The sequence below is a fragment of the Thermobia domestica genome, chromosome 18 (genome assembly GCF_964235325.1).
Source record: "Thermobia domestica chromosome 18, izTheDome1.hap1.1, whole genome shotgun sequence".
In the NCBI taxonomy this organism is placed as follows: domain Eukaryota; kingdom Metazoa; phylum Arthropoda; class Insecta; order Zygentoma; family Lepismatidae; genus Thermobia; species Thermobia domestica.
The window spans coordinates 18,088,622-18,105,879 of record NC_137471.1 but is presented as its reverse complement, the minus strand read 5'-3'; the positions used below and the strand labels follow the sequence as shown (position 1 = coordinate 18,105,879).

At 35.5% G+C, this 17,258-nt stretch overlaps 1 protein-coding gene across 15 annotated transcripts in view; it reads left to right on the top strand.

The window, feature by feature from the left end:
- Spn (protein phosphatase 1 regulatory subunit spinophilin) overlaps positions 1-17,258 on the top strand; it is a 304,267-nt gene that overhangs the window by 257,961 nt on the left and 29,048 nt on the right. For 13 of the 15 annotated variants that reach the window (XM_081746431.1, XM_081746430.1, XM_081746429.1 and 10 more), the window contains one exon: positions 8,207-8,359. The exons of the other annotated variants lie outside the window; for them this stretch is intronic. In XM_081746431.1, the coding sequence (XP_081602557.1) occupies positions 8,207-8,359 (153 nt within the window). The remainder of the gene's footprint in view (positions 1-8,206; positions 8,360-17,258) is intronic. 15 annotated transcript variants of the gene reach the window in all.

The following is a 17,258-nucleotide window of genomic DNA, read 5'->3' as shown; positions in this document are numbered from 1 at the left end:
ACATAGGTACATTTGTGCACTCCTTTAAAAATTTGGGAGGGGTACTTTGGCCCACCCCTTAAATTTTGGAAATTGCCCAATTTAAACATTTGGTATTATAGTACCGGACCTTAACATGTATTATTATGATAAATTTGGGTGTTCCACCTCGTTCCCTTTTAGGGGTACGAAATTGCCAAATTTTAGTACAACCACGTGTTTGGTCTTTTGGCCCAATTTATCCTCTTGGATGAGGTCCTATTACCTTATATGGTTATATGGTCATGTATAGGGGTCCATTACCTATCATAAGACATAGGTACATTTGTGCACTCTTTAAATTTTTTGGGAGGGGTACTTTGGCCCACCCCTTAAATTTTGGAAATTGCTCATTTTATATATTTGGTATTATAGTACTGGACCCTAACATGTATTATGATAAATTTGGGTAGTTCACCTTGTTCTCTTTCATGCGTAAAAAAAAATTGCCAAATTTTACTACAACCACGTGTTTGGTATTTTGGTTCACCCCTTGGATGAGGTCCTATTACCTTATATGATTATATGGTTATGTATATTGGTCCATTCCCTATTATAAGACATGGGTATATTGATGCACCCTTTAAAAATTTTGGGAGGGGTATCTTGACTCATCCACTCAGTTTTAGAAATTGATTAATATAAGCATTTGGTATCTTCGTACAGGTCTTCAATATGTACCACTATAAATTTGGATGGTCCACATCGTTCCCTTTCATGGGTAAAAAACTACCAAAAATCAAATTTCGGATGTTATTGACCCCTATTTAATACGTTATATGGTTTATTACCTCTATATGTTTATGTTCTCTTTTAAATTTGGGAATTATCAAATAACAAAATTCGGTAAACGTTTTCTAGGACCCATTGGTATTCCTCTTATGGCCAAATATTCAAAATTTAAAGGTTATTGACCGGCTTTATTATTGAATAAGTACAGGATTTATTACTTTTTTATAAGACACAGGTGTATTTGTGTACCAATCTTAAATTTTGGGAGGGGTACATTTCTTATTGTCATATCAATAATTGGTAATTGTTCTTTGGGTAAATCATTGTGATCACGTGATCAGTTATTGACCTATGATGGGATTAGGAGTCCAGGACATTGGTACATTGAAACTTTGTAGGATAATTTGAGAATGCGTCATTGGTATTGATTATTACAGCCAAATATAAACGTAAGCAAGACGTTGTACCACGTGATTGACCTTGATGGGGTAGTGTACAGGGATACATAGCTAACCTTATTGAAACTTATGACTCATAGTCTTAAGGGAATACATGCTACAACACTGGCAAAGTTATTGTTGATGCAATTTCATTGGCTGATCACTATCTTTCGTGCAATCTGATTGGTTGATCACTATCTTTCCTGCAATCTGATTGGTTGATGAGTTTTAAATCTTTGCTGTATTCAGTTTTTAAGTTTTGTTTTACATTTAAAAATCTTGTTTTCGTTCAACATTTTGCACTCAATGATAAATATGATCAAAACCGTTTATTTGTTAATCGAATAGTTAAAAACCGGATAAAGTTTGACGGTTAACCGTGAAACGTAAAAATTTTTTAGTTTGAAATTTTTTTGTTTGAAAGTTTTTGTTTGAAAATTCTTGCTTTCAAATTTTTTGTTTGAATTTTTTGTTTGAGAATTTTGTTTGAAATTTTTATTGACAACTTTTGTTTCAAAATTTTTTGTTTAAAATTTTTTTGTTTGAAATTTTTTTCCTTTCAAAATTTTGTTTGAGATTTTTTCGTTTGAAATTTTTGTTTGAAATTTTTTTCGTTTGAAATTTTTTGTTTGCAAATATTTGTTCGAAAATTTTGTTTAAAATTTTTTGTTTGAAATTTTTCGTTTCCAAATTTTTTGTTTGAAATTTTTTGTTTCAAAATTTTGTTTGAAATTTTTTTTGCTTCAAAATTTTGTTTGAATTTTTTTTTGGTTTGAAATTTTTTTGTTTGAATTTTTTTTTTTCGTTTCAAAATTTTGTTTCAAAGATTTTTGTTTGAAATTTTTGTTTCAAAGTTTGAGTTGACATTTTTAAAAGTTTGTGCACTTATTAGTAAAGAACTGGAACTGTTTAGAACAAAAACCTTTGACAACATTGTGGTGCAATAGTACACGTCAGAACCTGGGGTTGTACTTGAAATGAAAAAACACAATTCATTGAAATGGATCATTTTATTACACTCCACATACATCCATACCAGATAGTGGTTCTGGATATTGTCGATACAATGTATTTTGAACTTCTTGCACTAGTTTGTCTTTAGCATATAATTTTAATTCCAGTTGAAGTCTTTTAAGGTCTAATGCAATATCAATTGGTGGAAACTCAATGTCCATTTGATCACAAATAAACTGTTTATCAATACAGGTATGCACCCACGAACGATGTTGACAACCATCACAATATCTAGATACATGTTGTACAATATGCATAACACATTTTTCAAAATAGTACTTTTTCAGGAATATACTAGTTTTGTTGCACACTTCCACTGCATGTTTAACACACGGAAATACGCTGATAAATTTGTTCCATTCTGTTTGTGTTAGATACACCATGTTGCGAGGGACATGGAATGTACTCTTTTTACGTAACAACACCATCTTCTCTTCGAGGACTGTACGCAGCACCACTTCATGATTTGAGCCTAATGATTTGACTATGGTCACATTTAGCTCATCATGAAAATAATCGTTCATTTGGTCGATTTGTGAACATAATATTTGCCATTCTTCACAGGTCAGTTGTACACCAAATTGTTCTGCTTTGCCCAATCGAATCATAGGTTCAAATGTTCTAGCACTGATACCAATCATCACATGTTTTGTTTGAAATATATTTATTGGATAATAGCTTGCGAAGATGAACTCTTTATCGTTAGAAGTACACATCTTTCCTCCTGAAAAGCACTTGCTCAAATGATTTCACGGTATTGGTTGGTTTATAGTTATTGCTGACGTCATTGGTAAGGAATGTGCTGACGTTTGAATTCATGATTTCATCACAGTTGCTGACGTCATGCCGACCAACCAAATTCATACAACTACAGCTGACGTCATTGGAAAGAAATGTGCTGATTCATGATTTCATCACAATGGCTGACGAATCTGGCTGTGTACTAAATTCAAGTTGATAAATTCGACCCAAGAATCCTTTGTAACATAAAGATACAGATCCAGTATTTAAGAAACGCAGCAGTTCTTCTTGTTTTGATGGTTCCATGGGTAAATATCTTGCTGGTAAAATTATATTCTTATCATTTTCAAGCTTCACTACGATTCTTAATCCAAACTTTGTAGGGATCATTTGGCTAGCTAAGATTCTATAAGGTACATTCTGTTGTAAATCAGTAATCTTGGTAAATGATTTCATCACATCACGTGTGTTTAGAAACTGCAGACAAGTAGCCATGATGACGTTATCATGAATACTAACTCGAACGATACTTATATATGATGCAAAACTGATGACGTTGCATTATCATGTTCTGACGTGTACTATTGCACCACAATGTTGCCAGAGGTTTTTGTTCTAAACAGTTCCAGTTCTTTACTAATAAGTGCACAAACTTTTAAAAATGTCAACTCAAACTTTGAAACAAAAATTTCAAACAAAAATCTTTGAAACAAAATTTTGAAACGAAAAAAAATTCAAACAAAAAATTTCAAACCAAAAAAAATTCAAACAAAATTTTGAAGCGAAAAAAATTTCAAACAAAATTTTGAAACAAAAAATTTCAAACAAAAAATTTGGAAACGAAAAATTTCAAACAAAAAATTTTAAACAAAATTTTCGAACAAAAATTTGCAAACAAAAAATTTCAAACGAAAAAAATTTCAAACAAAAATTTTAAACGAAAAAATCTCAAACAAAATTTTGAAAGGAAAAAAATTTTAAACAAAAAATTTTGAAACAAAAGTTGTCAAAAAAAATTTCAAACAAAATTCTCAAACAAAAAATTCAAACAAAAAATTTGAAAGCAAGAATTTTCAAACAAAAAAATTTCAAACTAAAAAAATTTTTACGTTTCACGGTTAACCGTCAAACTTTATCCGGTTTTTTAACTATTCGATTAACAAATAAACGGTTTTGATCATATTTATCATTGAGTGCAAAATGTTGAACGAAAACAAGATTTTTAAATGTAAAACAAAACTTAAAAACTGAATACAGCAAAGATTTAAAACTCATCAACCAATCAGATTGCAGGAAAGATAGTGATCAACCAATCAGATTGCACGAAAGATAGTGATCAGCCAATGAAATTGCATCAACAATAACTTTGCCAGTGTTGTAGCATGTATTCCCTTAAGACTATGAGTCATAAGTTTCAATAAGGTTAGCTATGTATCCCTGTACACTACCTCATCAAGGTCAATCACGTGGTACAACGTCTTGCTTACGTTTATATTTGGCTGTAATAATCAATACCAATGACGCATTCTCAAATTATCCTACAAAGTTTCAATGTACCAATGTCCTGGACTCCTAATCCCATCATAGGTCAATAACTGATCACGTGATCACAATGATTTACCCAAAGAACAATTACCAATTATTGATATGACAATAAGAAATGTACCCCTCCCAAAATTTAAGATTGGTACACAAATACACCTGTGTCTTATGAAAAAGTAATAAATCCTGTACTTATTCAATAATAAAGCCGGTCAATAACCTTTAAATTTTGAATATTTGGCCATAAGAGGAATACCAATGGGTCCTAGAAAACGTTTACCGAATTTTGTTATTTGATAATTCCCAAATTTAAAAGAGAACATAAACATATAGAGGTAATAAACCATATAACGTATTAAATAGGGGTCAATAACATCCGAAATTTGATTTTTGGTAGTTTTTTACCCATGAAAGGGAACGATGTGGACCATCCAAATTTATAGTGGTACATATTGAAGACCTGTACGAAGATACCAAATGCTTATATTAATCAATTTCTAAAACTGAGTGGATGAGTCAAGATACCCCTCCCAAAATTTTTAAAGGGTGCATCAATATACCCATGTCTTATAATAGGGAATGGACCAATATACATAACCATATAATCATATAAGGTAATAGGACCTCATCCAAGGGGTGAACCAAAATACCAAACACGTGGTTGTAGTAAAATTTGGCATTTTTTTTTTACGCATGAAAGAGAACAAGGTGAACTACCCAAATTTATCATAATACATGTTAGGGTCCAGTACTATAATACCAAATATATAAAATGAGCAATTTCCAAAATTTAAGGGGTGGGCCAAAGTACCCCTCCCAAAAAATTTAAAGAGTGCACAAATGTACCTATGTCTTATGATAGGTAATGGACCCCTATACATGACCATATAACCATATAAGGTAATAGGACCTCATCCAAGAGGATAAATTGGGCCAAAAGACCAAACACGTGGTTGTACTAAAATTTGGCAATTTCGTACCCCTAAAAGGGAACGAGGTGGAACACCCAAATTTATCATAATAATACATGTTAAGGTCCGGTACTATAATACCAAATATATAAAATGAGCAATTTCTAAAATTTAAGGGGTGGGCCAAAGTACCCCTCCCAAAAATTTTAAAGGAGTGCACAAATGTACCTATGTCTTATGATAGGTAATGGACCCCTATACATGACCATATAACCATATAAGGTAATAGGACCTCATCCAAGAGGATAAATTGGGCCAAAAGACCAAACACGTGGTTGTACTAAAATTTGGCAATTTCGTACCCCTAAAAGGGAACGAGGTGGAACACCCAAATTTATCATAATAATACATGTTAAGGTCCGGTACTATAATACCAAATATATAAAATGAGCAATTTCTAAAATTTAAGGGGTGGGCCAAAGTACCCCTCCCAAAAATTTTAAAGGAGTGCACAAATGTACCTATGTCTTATGATAGGGAATATACCCCTATACATAACCATATAACCATATAAGGTAATAGAACCTCATCCAAGAGGATAAATTGGGCCAAAAGACCAAACACGTGGTACAACGTATTGCTTACGTTTATATTTTGACAATTTTGTACCCCTAAAAGGGAACGAGGTGGAACACCCAAATTTATCATAATAATACATGTTAAGGTCCGGTACTATAATACCAAATGTTTAAATTGGGCAATTTCCAAAATTTAAGGGGTGGGCCAAAGTACCCCTCCCAAATTTTTAAAGGAGTGCACAAATGTACCTATGTCTTATGATAGGGAATAGACCCCTATACATAACCATATAAGGTAATAGAACCTCATCCAAGAGGATAAATTGGGCCAAAAGACCAAACACGTGGTACAACGTATTGCTTACGTTTATATTTTGACAATTTTGTACCCCTAAAAGGGAACGAGGTGAAACACCCAAATTTATCATAATACATGTTAAGGTCCAGTACTATAATACCAAATGTTTAAATTGGTCAATTTCCAAAATTTAAGGGGTGGGCCAAAGTACCCCTCCCAAATTTTTAAAGGAGTGCACAAATGTACCTATGTCTTATGATAGGGAATAGACCCCTATACATAACCATATAACCATATAAGGTAATAGAACCTCATCCAAGAGGATAAATTGGGCCAAAAGACCAAACACGTGGTACAACGTATTGCTTACGTTTATATTTTGACAATTTTGTACCCCTAAAAGGGAACGAGGTGGAACACCCAAATTTATCATAATACATGTTAAGGTCCGGTACTATAATACCAAATGTTTAAATTGGGCAATTTCCAAAATTTAAGGGGTGGGCCAAAGTACCCCTCCCAAATTTTTAAAGGAGTGTACAAATATACCGATATCTTATGAAAGGGAATGGACCCCTATACATGACCATATAACCATATAAGGTAATAACATCTCATCAAAGGGGATAAAATCGACCAAAAATCAAACACGTGGTATAACGTATTGCTTACGTTTATATTTTGGCAATTTTGTGCCCCTGGAAGGAAACGAGGTGGACCGCCCAAATTTATCATGATACATATTAGGGTCCTGTGCTATAATACCCAATGTTTAAATTGGTCAATTTCCAAAATTTAAGGGGTGGGCCAAGGTACCCCTCCCAAATTTTTCAAGGGGTGCATTAATATACCCATATGTTATGAAAAGTAATGGACCCTGTATACGTCCATATAACTATATAGGGTAATAATACCTCATCAAAGGGGATAAATTAGGTCAAAAAACCCCGAAATTTAAATTTTTGGCAATTTTTTACCCATGAAAGGGAACGACATAGACACCCAATACTGATAGAGGTACATACTATGGTCCTAGGCTACCACACCAAATTTTTAGATTTGGCAATTTCCAAAATTTAAGGGGGGTGGTCCTATGTACCCCTGCCAAAATTTAGGGGGTGGGCCAAGGTACCCCTGCCAAAATTTAGAGGGGGTGGTCCTATGTACCCCTAGGTCATTGACCCCGGGCCTTGGGGCCCCTCATTAAAAATAATCCAAAGTTAGGCAGAGTGTCGCCAATACTACTGGGGGGCAATCGCCCCCCAGAAGAGGAAACTTTCTTATTTTATATATATAAATAAAACCCACCCCCAAGTTTGGAGCCCTTAAAAGTAGCAGTATGACAACCCCCCCTCCCAGAAGTCAGTCCTGGATCCGCCCCTGGCAACATGTACTTTCACAAAATTAAATTTGTTTGTTAAGTGTGAATACCATCCTATACCTTTGCCCACCACGAGACGCACCGGAGCGTCCTTGACACTTGCAATTGCTTCCTAACTATCAGGGTAAACAAACCCCCGTCATATGGAGAGGAGATGATGTGAGCGTACTAGTCCAACGAGAACATGATGACATTGGCATGACTTCAGATAGTAGTTGTCAATAGTTATAACATGACCTTTGTATAATACAGAAAAGTGCTCTTAAGTCCAATTGAACCATAGATAAATAAAGGTTAAAATTGACGAATTCTTAACATTCAATGGGTGAAAAGGTAAAGCAGTTGCAGTTTCTGACAAACAATAAATTCGATGCATTGTATGGATTTGTCGTTTAAAACCATGCTACTTAAATAACCTAATACAAAGCAAAAAGATCAGAATACATGATTTATTATGAATGTTATTCGTTACTTTTAACATTTCTAATGAGCTCTGATGACGTAGCTGATGTAATGTAGCTGCATACAAGAACGGCCGTATTTCTTTGCAGATGCCAGTAAAAGAGGAATTAGACAAAGCAGTGCCTCCTCACGAACTGCTCGATGTCTCGGCCTCCAAAGCGAAGGGGGAGCTCGCAACTCGGGGTGGACTCGCTGGCCGTCAGCTCCCGACAGGGAAGAAGGGGCTTAGTTCCAGTAGCTCGGTGAGCTCTCTCTCTCCCCACCCTTTCAGCTCCCTGTCAGATATAATACTTTGTTTTCTTTACTTTTTTTTACCTGTACTCTTTAAGTTTTTGCATGTTCTGTGTTGACTAATTTAATTTTTATTCTTCTTGGTGCGTAAAGCGTTGTAATACTGAGTAATTAGTAGTAACGTAGATTGCACGTTGCTTAAGTTTGAAGTTAAGTGTGATAAATATGTGTATTCACTAATTTATAGTTCTAGTTTTAGTTTCACATGATTCAGCTAATTATACATGATGTCATTTTATAAAACTTGTAAACGTCTTTTTTCCTAACAGCTGTTAGCAACTGAATACGAAGTCGAAGCTAGAAGAGTGCTGTCACTTGTGAAAAACTCATATTTCCATCAAACCAAAGTAAAATTCTCTTTACACGCTAAGTATAACCAGGCAGTTCAGTAACTGTAAAAAATTAATAATAATGTTAATCCAAGTGAAGTCTTTGACGTCGCTGTATGATCAGTTATTAACGGTACTGTTTCATTCCTGAAGAAAATCTATATAAAATGAAATGTATGTAGTAAGTTTTCCTGGACTTTGAGATCAGACGGTACCCGTACCTCCTATTGATGCGGATTGTGATCTTCCTTTTTACGGCGAAACTTGCAGGGCTTCAGTAATGTAGAGACGGACAAGGAGGGCTTATCCACATGCTTCACCCGCACCGTTAATCTTGTGGTCAGATACCCCTAGTTTCTTTCAGCAATCGTGACAACACTCAAAAAGCCATGACCCTCATTACCCGGAGGCCGAACTGTAACTGGGCTAGGCAACATTCAGAATCACCTCCAGGCAGAGGGAGCTAAGAATACCAGGAATTATGGATTAGGTTGCCATTGAAAGTTACCATTGCTGCATATAATGCGAGATATCTCGTTAGGTTCCACGAGTTGGAAGCAGAGCTTCAGAAAATCAACGAGAACATTATCAGATTAGGCGAAGTCAGAAGGAAAAAAGACCAGGCATGTCAGAGGACCAGTGACAGGACCGGCGGTGTTTGGTTTATTAACAATAAATCAATGTCGTGGATGTAGATATGTCTCTAATAGAGTACCGAAGATTATTAAACTCTCCCAGAAATACAAGTGATTCAAAAATGTACTCCCATAACGAAACATTCAAAGATAGGAAGTGGAAGAAATCTGCGGCGAAAACAGTATCAAAGGATTACATGGGGGGACCTTAATCGGATAACAGAGCCAAATGAAAAATCAGCAAGTTTTTTTTATATAATGTACAGGATGAATGCTGAAAGCTTTTAGTAGAATTCACCGAATCCAGGATGTACATTATGAATTCACTCATCAAGGAAAAGCTCCATAGAAAAATAGACATCTCAATGTCCAAAAGGAAGAACTAGTGAAATTGACTATATCGTGTCAAACAGAAGATACGTGATTGAAGATTGCAATATTCTGAATAGGTTTAACACAAGAAGTGACTATCGAACGGTGAGGTTAAATTGATTTGAAGAATGAAGTGGGAAGGAAAAAGCTTATGGATAAGAGAAACCTATAGAAAGGAAAGTTCTTTCAGAGAAGGGTAACGTGTTCCAACTGGAACTCAAAAACCGTTTCCTTTCTCGAGGAGAATATGGAGAAAAATATTCCTTGATTGAACACTTAAAGACAAGAAGTAACATAGGAAACATCCTCATGCAAGGTGATATGACATGTCAAGAAACACTGCGAAATAATGTAGAGAAGTATTACCCAGAAAGATGGTTGTAGAGAAGAGTTGGAGATACCTTCATGCAGCAGTGAAGGACAGTAGTTACTTTCGCAGCTCCCTTGTGGCTGTATAGTTAAGGTATGGCGCGAGAGACCCGGGTTCGTCGTTTCATATAGCCTTGATTCTAAAAGGACCCTACCCCAGTATTCACATGGACACAAGGTGCGCCCTAAAAGCCGCGTGTGGTGACGCCTAAAATAATCTGTGCATATAAACTTTATGTGTTATGTATTACGCGAGGAACTACATAATTTGTACGGTTTACCAAACATTGTTAGGGTCATCAAATCTAGGAGGCTCAGATGGGCAGGTCATGTAGGCAGAATGGAAGAAAATAGGAACGCTTTCAAAGTTTTATCTGGAAATCCAATCGGAAAACGATCATTAGGAAGACCTAGGCGCAGATGGGAGGACAACCTTAAGATGGATGTCGCAGAAGTAGGAGTACAAAGTAGAAACTGGATCCATTTGGCTAAGGATAAAAGTCAGTGGAGAGCTTCTGTGAATCCGGCATTGTACCTCCGCATTCCATATGCCATAGAGTTAGTTACTATTATGTGATGTTGTCAGTTGCTTCTCACACCCGAAAACTGGAAATTAAAGCAATTTCTTGACAATTGTTATCCCTAAGAAGAAACGGTAAGCGTGTTTGATATATATATATACATATATAATATATCCACAGAAGTCGTGATCCTCCTCTCCTCAAAATTAATAAATAAAACTAGACTTTTGTCGAAAATGAAATTAGCGAAGTTTGTTTTTCGCATCGTAAACGCAAATTGACGCCATTTCATGAAAGTAATAATACTGATTTTGAAGGTAAAATTTACAAGTAGTCAGGCAGATATTTTTTTTTGCTTTTGAATATAAGCTTTCATGCGTATTACATAATGCTGTTAATCGTAGTTTTAAGGTACGTGAAGTGTCGGACAACATCACATCGTACATAAAATTCATATGCATAGTTTATTAGTCAGCTCCGCTGTTCCGTGTATTTTCCTGTTTAACAATAAATGATCATCATTTTTATCTAGCAATCACTCGAAGAATTAGGGCAGATCGTAAAAACCATGTAATGTTCTGAACCGAGCTAACCAGTCCTTTCAGTCTATTGCAGTGGCGTATTTAGGGGGGTAGGGTGGCGGCTATCGGGCTCAGTCTCTACCCCCGAAATAAATTTGTTATATGCACAACTTCATTAATATTTGCCGGCACCCAAAAACAAAAATATAAGTGCTCTTTACTTGTACAGTCATATCCAAAATGATTGTCGCATATCTATAACTGTCTTCTTGTAAGAATATAATTTGATAATGATTTAGCAGGGTACTGTTAATACTGATACTATGTATATAATCGGAAAATGTATATTTGTGGAAAATTTCATAGGAAAAGTATTATAAATACGAAAATTACAATGAGTAGAACAAAATGTTGCCAAATGGACAAGAAAGTTTTATTTTCGTTTTATTTTTCTTATTTACTGCTCATTTGACATGAAAATTGCCACATACATGTCTTTGCCGATAATACACATACTAACATTATAGGGAATACACGGTGAATTCGTTATCAAATTATATTCCTGCAACAACATATTTATAGACATGCGACAATAATTTTGGACATGAGTGTACATAGCCCGGACTGAAACAAAATCCTAAATACGCCACTGGTCTATTGTAGACTACTTAGGCGAACAGTGTGCTTTGCGATGAGTAGTGTCGCTGGGAGAGTTTGAGTTCTGAAAGGGTACAAGGAAAATAGTAAAAATATGACTAAGAAAAACTAACACTCTCATACAGTGCGCCATGAGAATCGTGAAAAAGATGGCTGTATTCCTAGTATGTTTTCAGCAATCTATCTTGTTGCCTTCAACAGCAGACAGTCGTCAAGCTTCGGCTTCACAAGTATTTTTGTGTTTTTTCAGCTTAGTTCTTTCCCCACACAAGAACACTAAAATCGCAATAAATAGCTTCATTTATAAATGACTTTAAATTGTATAGGTAACACAGTTTTTCAAACGTGTGCATGGGCTATATGTTGATGCAATTTGTATATGGGTTAAAGAAAAAGAGGGAAGCATCTGAAGTGAAGGGCAAGTACATTTCGAGTTTTATGAAAAAAAAAGTTAGGAATGATCAAAAAAATGGATCAAAAGATTGCGATCTTGGCCAAGAATTTTAGGAATGATCAAAAAATGGATCAAAAGATTGCGATCTTGGCCAAGAATTTTAGGAATGATCAAAAAAATGGATCAAAAGATTGCGATCTTGGCCAAGAATTTTAGGAATGATCAAAAAATGGATCAAAAGATTGCGATCTTGGCCAAGAATTTTAGGAATGATCAAAAAAAATGGATCAAAAGATTGCGATCTTGGCCAAGAATTTTAGGAATGATCAAAAAAATGGATCAAAAGGTTGCGATTTTGGCCAAAAATTTTAGGAATGATTAAAAAAATGAATCAAAAGACTGCGATCTTGGCCAAGAATTAGTTTTTGGATCAGGGACCACAAAATTTTTGAATGGCTCCTAAATCGAGTTTTCGTTTTTACTTTACGGAATAAGCACATATACTGGGTTTGGCTACACTATATGTAGTTTTCCAGATATAAGGCGTACAAGAAAAAGTTTGATTGAAATATAATGGATGCTTTGATCCAAAATTGGGCCAGGGAAAACACAATTTTTGAATGGTCCCGAAATCGAGTTCTCGTATTTTTTACGTAATAAACACATTATACTGAGTGTTAACTGTAATAATACTGCTGTTGTATTTTTTAATGAGTAATAATTGTAATTTCTTTTATATTTGAGACATTTTGTTTATCTTCAATAATCAGTACTATGCACATTGAAATGGTGTTACAATACCAAAACAGAGCTCCTTCATAGCTAAGCGGTTTCCGTCCGTGCCTTTGGCGTGGAAGCCCCGGTTTCGATTCCCGGCAGAAGCTCATGTTCAGATTCCACGTTAATCAATAGGTCCCGTCTCATATAACCTCGCTGCTGAAAGGGACGTTAAACTCAATATCAACTCAACTCAACTCAATTCCCAAAACAGACAAGATAATCAAGTTTCTTTAGATACAACGATCTTTTCTGGCTTACCTGTGAAATTGAAATCTTATAATTACAACAGTCTAATTTTCCGAGTGCAATATGTCTCGCCTATAGTTGAACGGACAACAAAAAATTAAGAATAGCCAAATGTATATACAAAATGTTTACAACAATACGGTGGTCTGTGGTTCATCGTGATCATCTCCGAAAGGCCAAGCTTTGTCACTGAGTTACAGAAGTTTCTCTCCTGGTATCTTTTCATGTTATAGAACTGTGTGTAGAAAACTTCTTCCCACACGTTCTTGCTTTATGAAGGTCGTGGTCGTCCTATGGATCTGTGGTTATTGAGCATTAACACATTAAAATGATGTTACAGGGTGTCTATTGGTCACGAGTCACGAATGTCACGAAAAAGTCACAAAATCAGAAAAACGGTCATGAAAGTCACGAAATTTAGCTTTGGGACATTTTTTTTTCTGTACTGTACTGTACAAATGTAAGTACAGATTGGAAAATTTTGTTCTATAAAACGTCAAAATTCACCACCAAAAATGTCTATGGTCGGGTTTAGACGCTACCAAATCGCAAGCAAAGTATGTTTCTATCGCGTGGATGAAAATTCGGCATAATTCTCACCCAAATTCGCTCTTGAAAATGTTAGGAAATTTTATGATTTGGTAAAGAAAAGGTCACGAAAAAGTCACGAAATATCATTTTGGAATTTTAGTAGACACCCTGTGTTAAGATGAGTTTAATGTTTGAAAAATTCATTGTGATAAATCGTGACATTTCTGTTGAAAAAGACAATAGATGCAATTTTTGAAAGAGATCATATCTTCTTGTGATTTAGTTTAAGATAAATTGTAATTATTTTACCTTAGAGTTGCGTGCTTTTATCGTATGCGGACCTATTACGGAGTTTAGTTCAACAAAACTACTTTATAAATTTTCTCTGTGTGTCCGTCCGACCGTCCAGGAGACAAAAGATCTCGAGAACTGCTTACTTGATGGATCAGAATGAATTTTGGTGAGGATGTAGAGGATTCAATTTTCAGTTTAACGTCCCACGATTATGCCCTTTAGGCTAATGAAGACGTCATTAAGAGTCTTCATCCCGGCGAAATTAAAATACCGCTAATTTTACAGTAATTATGTGATATCTTCAAATAGATAAAAGATAATCGAAATGTGGAACAAGAGCGCCCTAGACAATATTATTTTACATGATATACTGTTATCACGACTCACTCATCTGCTTTCGATTTCGAGCCATTTTGAAAATCGGCATTTATTATCGCGTTTCTAAACAGCTGAAAACGGAAAAGCCACTAGGTGACTTGTGATAACGGTACCTCACGCAAAATAATATTGTCTAGGGCGCTCTTGTTCCATATTTCAATTATCTTTTATCTATTTGAAGATATCACACTGTAAAATTAGCGGTATTTTAATTTCGCCGCGATGAAGACTCTTAAGGGAAGTGAATGATACTGGTATAACTGGTGGAGTAAGAAAGTGGGAGAAAATGGGGGTACCTGAGAAAATCCATGGATATTATGTTATCTACTACAGACTTACTTGGCCGGGGATCGAAGGAGGGGCCCTACGCACCAGAGGTAAGCGCTGTACCATTGAGTCACCGTCTCCCCAAGTTAGAAATCATATTCGTTGATAGAGACAATATTCAAACCGGAAGTGGTAGAAATTAACCATTTCCGGTTCAGCGTTGATCTCTGTAGTGCGAAAACGGTAATAGGTAGCGAGTAGCGGTTTATTGCAACTGATTAAGCGTCCTAAGAATATATTTTATCTGCATTCTAATCCCTCTACGAAAACCGAAAGTGGTAGGAATCTACTACCGATTCCCGGTTCAGCATTAATTTAGAAAATACCACGCCATAGAAACCACTCTTTCACATGGTTTATACGTACCAGGTGAGTACGAAGTTCCTACAGGATATTTCTTCCCTGTTTTTAATACCTAAAATCCGTACCAAAGTTAGAGTTCTCTTGTGACTAAGTGGTTAGCGCACGCACTTTTGGCCTGGGAGATCCCGGGTTCGATTTCCAGCGGGAGCTCAAGTGATTCGGATCTCACGTTAATCTGTAGGTGCACGTCTCGTATGGCCTCGCTGCTGAAAGGGACGATAAACTGAAATCAACTCTACCAAAGTTACGAAAACACTAAAAAGTGTAGTGATTGTGCCAGGAATCGTACTCATCAGCAAAAGTCGATACCTAGCAACACTGAATTCACAATAAACATTACATGACCAGCACGTCAAGTAATGGAGGTTAAAGAAATAATTTGAATGTTTTCGCAACTTGGATGTGTATTTCAGGTACTTAATAATTAAGAAACAAGTTGGTACTCACATGGTATAAGATTCTGTAGACCCCCTGAAGAAATTTCCAGAAGTTTTAAGGGATTAAATATTGGCAGCAGTAATTGATCCAAATAGGTAAAGAACACGCAACTCTAAGATAAAATACTTTCAATTTATACTAGCATAAGTTGCGTAATAAATAAATAAATAAATAAACATAAATTCTAATATTTTATAGATATTTAAAGTTAGTTTCAATACTTTTCAATTTTTAATAAAAATGCGTAGATTATTATCGTTAAATCAGTGGTTTCCAACCTGGGGCACGCACCCGTCGCAGCTACGACAGAAATAAAATGTGAATAGAACACGACTTAAAATAAGCATTTACGCTTTAGATTTAGCAAACTTCAAATCCCAACATGTTTGACATTTTATTTTTCCCTATTCCTGTTCAAGTTTTCTACTTTATTAAAAACTTAATAATTATGCAAATTAAGTTTTTTTATATACAAAATTATCAAAAATGAGAACAAAATACAATTTCAGGGTAAAAGATGGAGTTGAAATTCTTACCAAGTAAGAACAGAGGAAAAAACTCAGTGTGATAGTTGACATTGCTTTTCCTTCACAAGTTTTTTGATATTCAGTGATAAGTTCGGCAAAGCACACCTGAGAACACTTTCCACTTCCAAACGATTGTGATGCATGGTTTATGAAGGGGGCGTCAGGTACAAGGTTGGGAACCACTGCTTTAAAAAAACTAGAACCTGAAAGATTAGAGTAACATAATAACGAGTGGTAAAAATACTAATTTAGATAAGGTTGTATTGTAAGGGAAAGGAATGCCATCTTGGAAATTTAGAATTTTTGTGAAATGGATGAACATTTTAAGGTCCCTATTTTATTGAATATTTAATACATACGAAGTATTGAGGAACAACGTGAACGAACTTCGGCAGCTAATTCGATATACTAAATGGGATAAAATAAGTTATAATCTAAGAGCTTGAGACGTTGGGCAAAGTTATTAACATCATATATATATATATAAGGTATTCTAAAAGTGGCGTCCAACGGATTGCAGAGCACTTTTCTAGAAATCAAAGCTAAAAATATATAGTTTGTATAATTGTATGCTTTTCGAGCTCTCGTCTTGAAGACGCGAGTTTACGCAATGTGACAACGTCGCAGATAATGAACCATGGAAAAGATGTACTATTGTATCAAATAGTTACATTGATTCCTTCCAGATGACAAAGTCGATAGACTTTGACACTAGTATCACCTATTAGTGTAACAACCGATGTAACTGCTTGATGGATCCGTAGAACGATGCTATGGTTCTAAGTTAGGTCGACTCCATTATGAATAAAATAAAAGAGAAAGTTGTTTAAAATAGGTGGTTTTCAATCAAAAATGGTGGAATGTTTTCAGTAGGGATGGCCAGAATCGGTTCCTGGTGGAACCGGTTTTCGAGTCTGAACGGATCCGGTTCTAGAAGATCCGGTTTCGGAACCGTTTTTTCGGATCCAGGTCTGGAACCGGTTCTTCGGATCCAGTTCTGGAACCGGATTTTCGGATCCAGGTCTGGAACCGATTCTGAAAACCGGATCTCCAAGAACCGGTTCCGCTGGAACCGAAACTTTGTGATCATCCCTACGCTAAACCCGAGCTGCTGGCAGACTGTAAACAGTGTGCTAGATGAAATGGTGGAAGCGACAGGCAGGCGCCC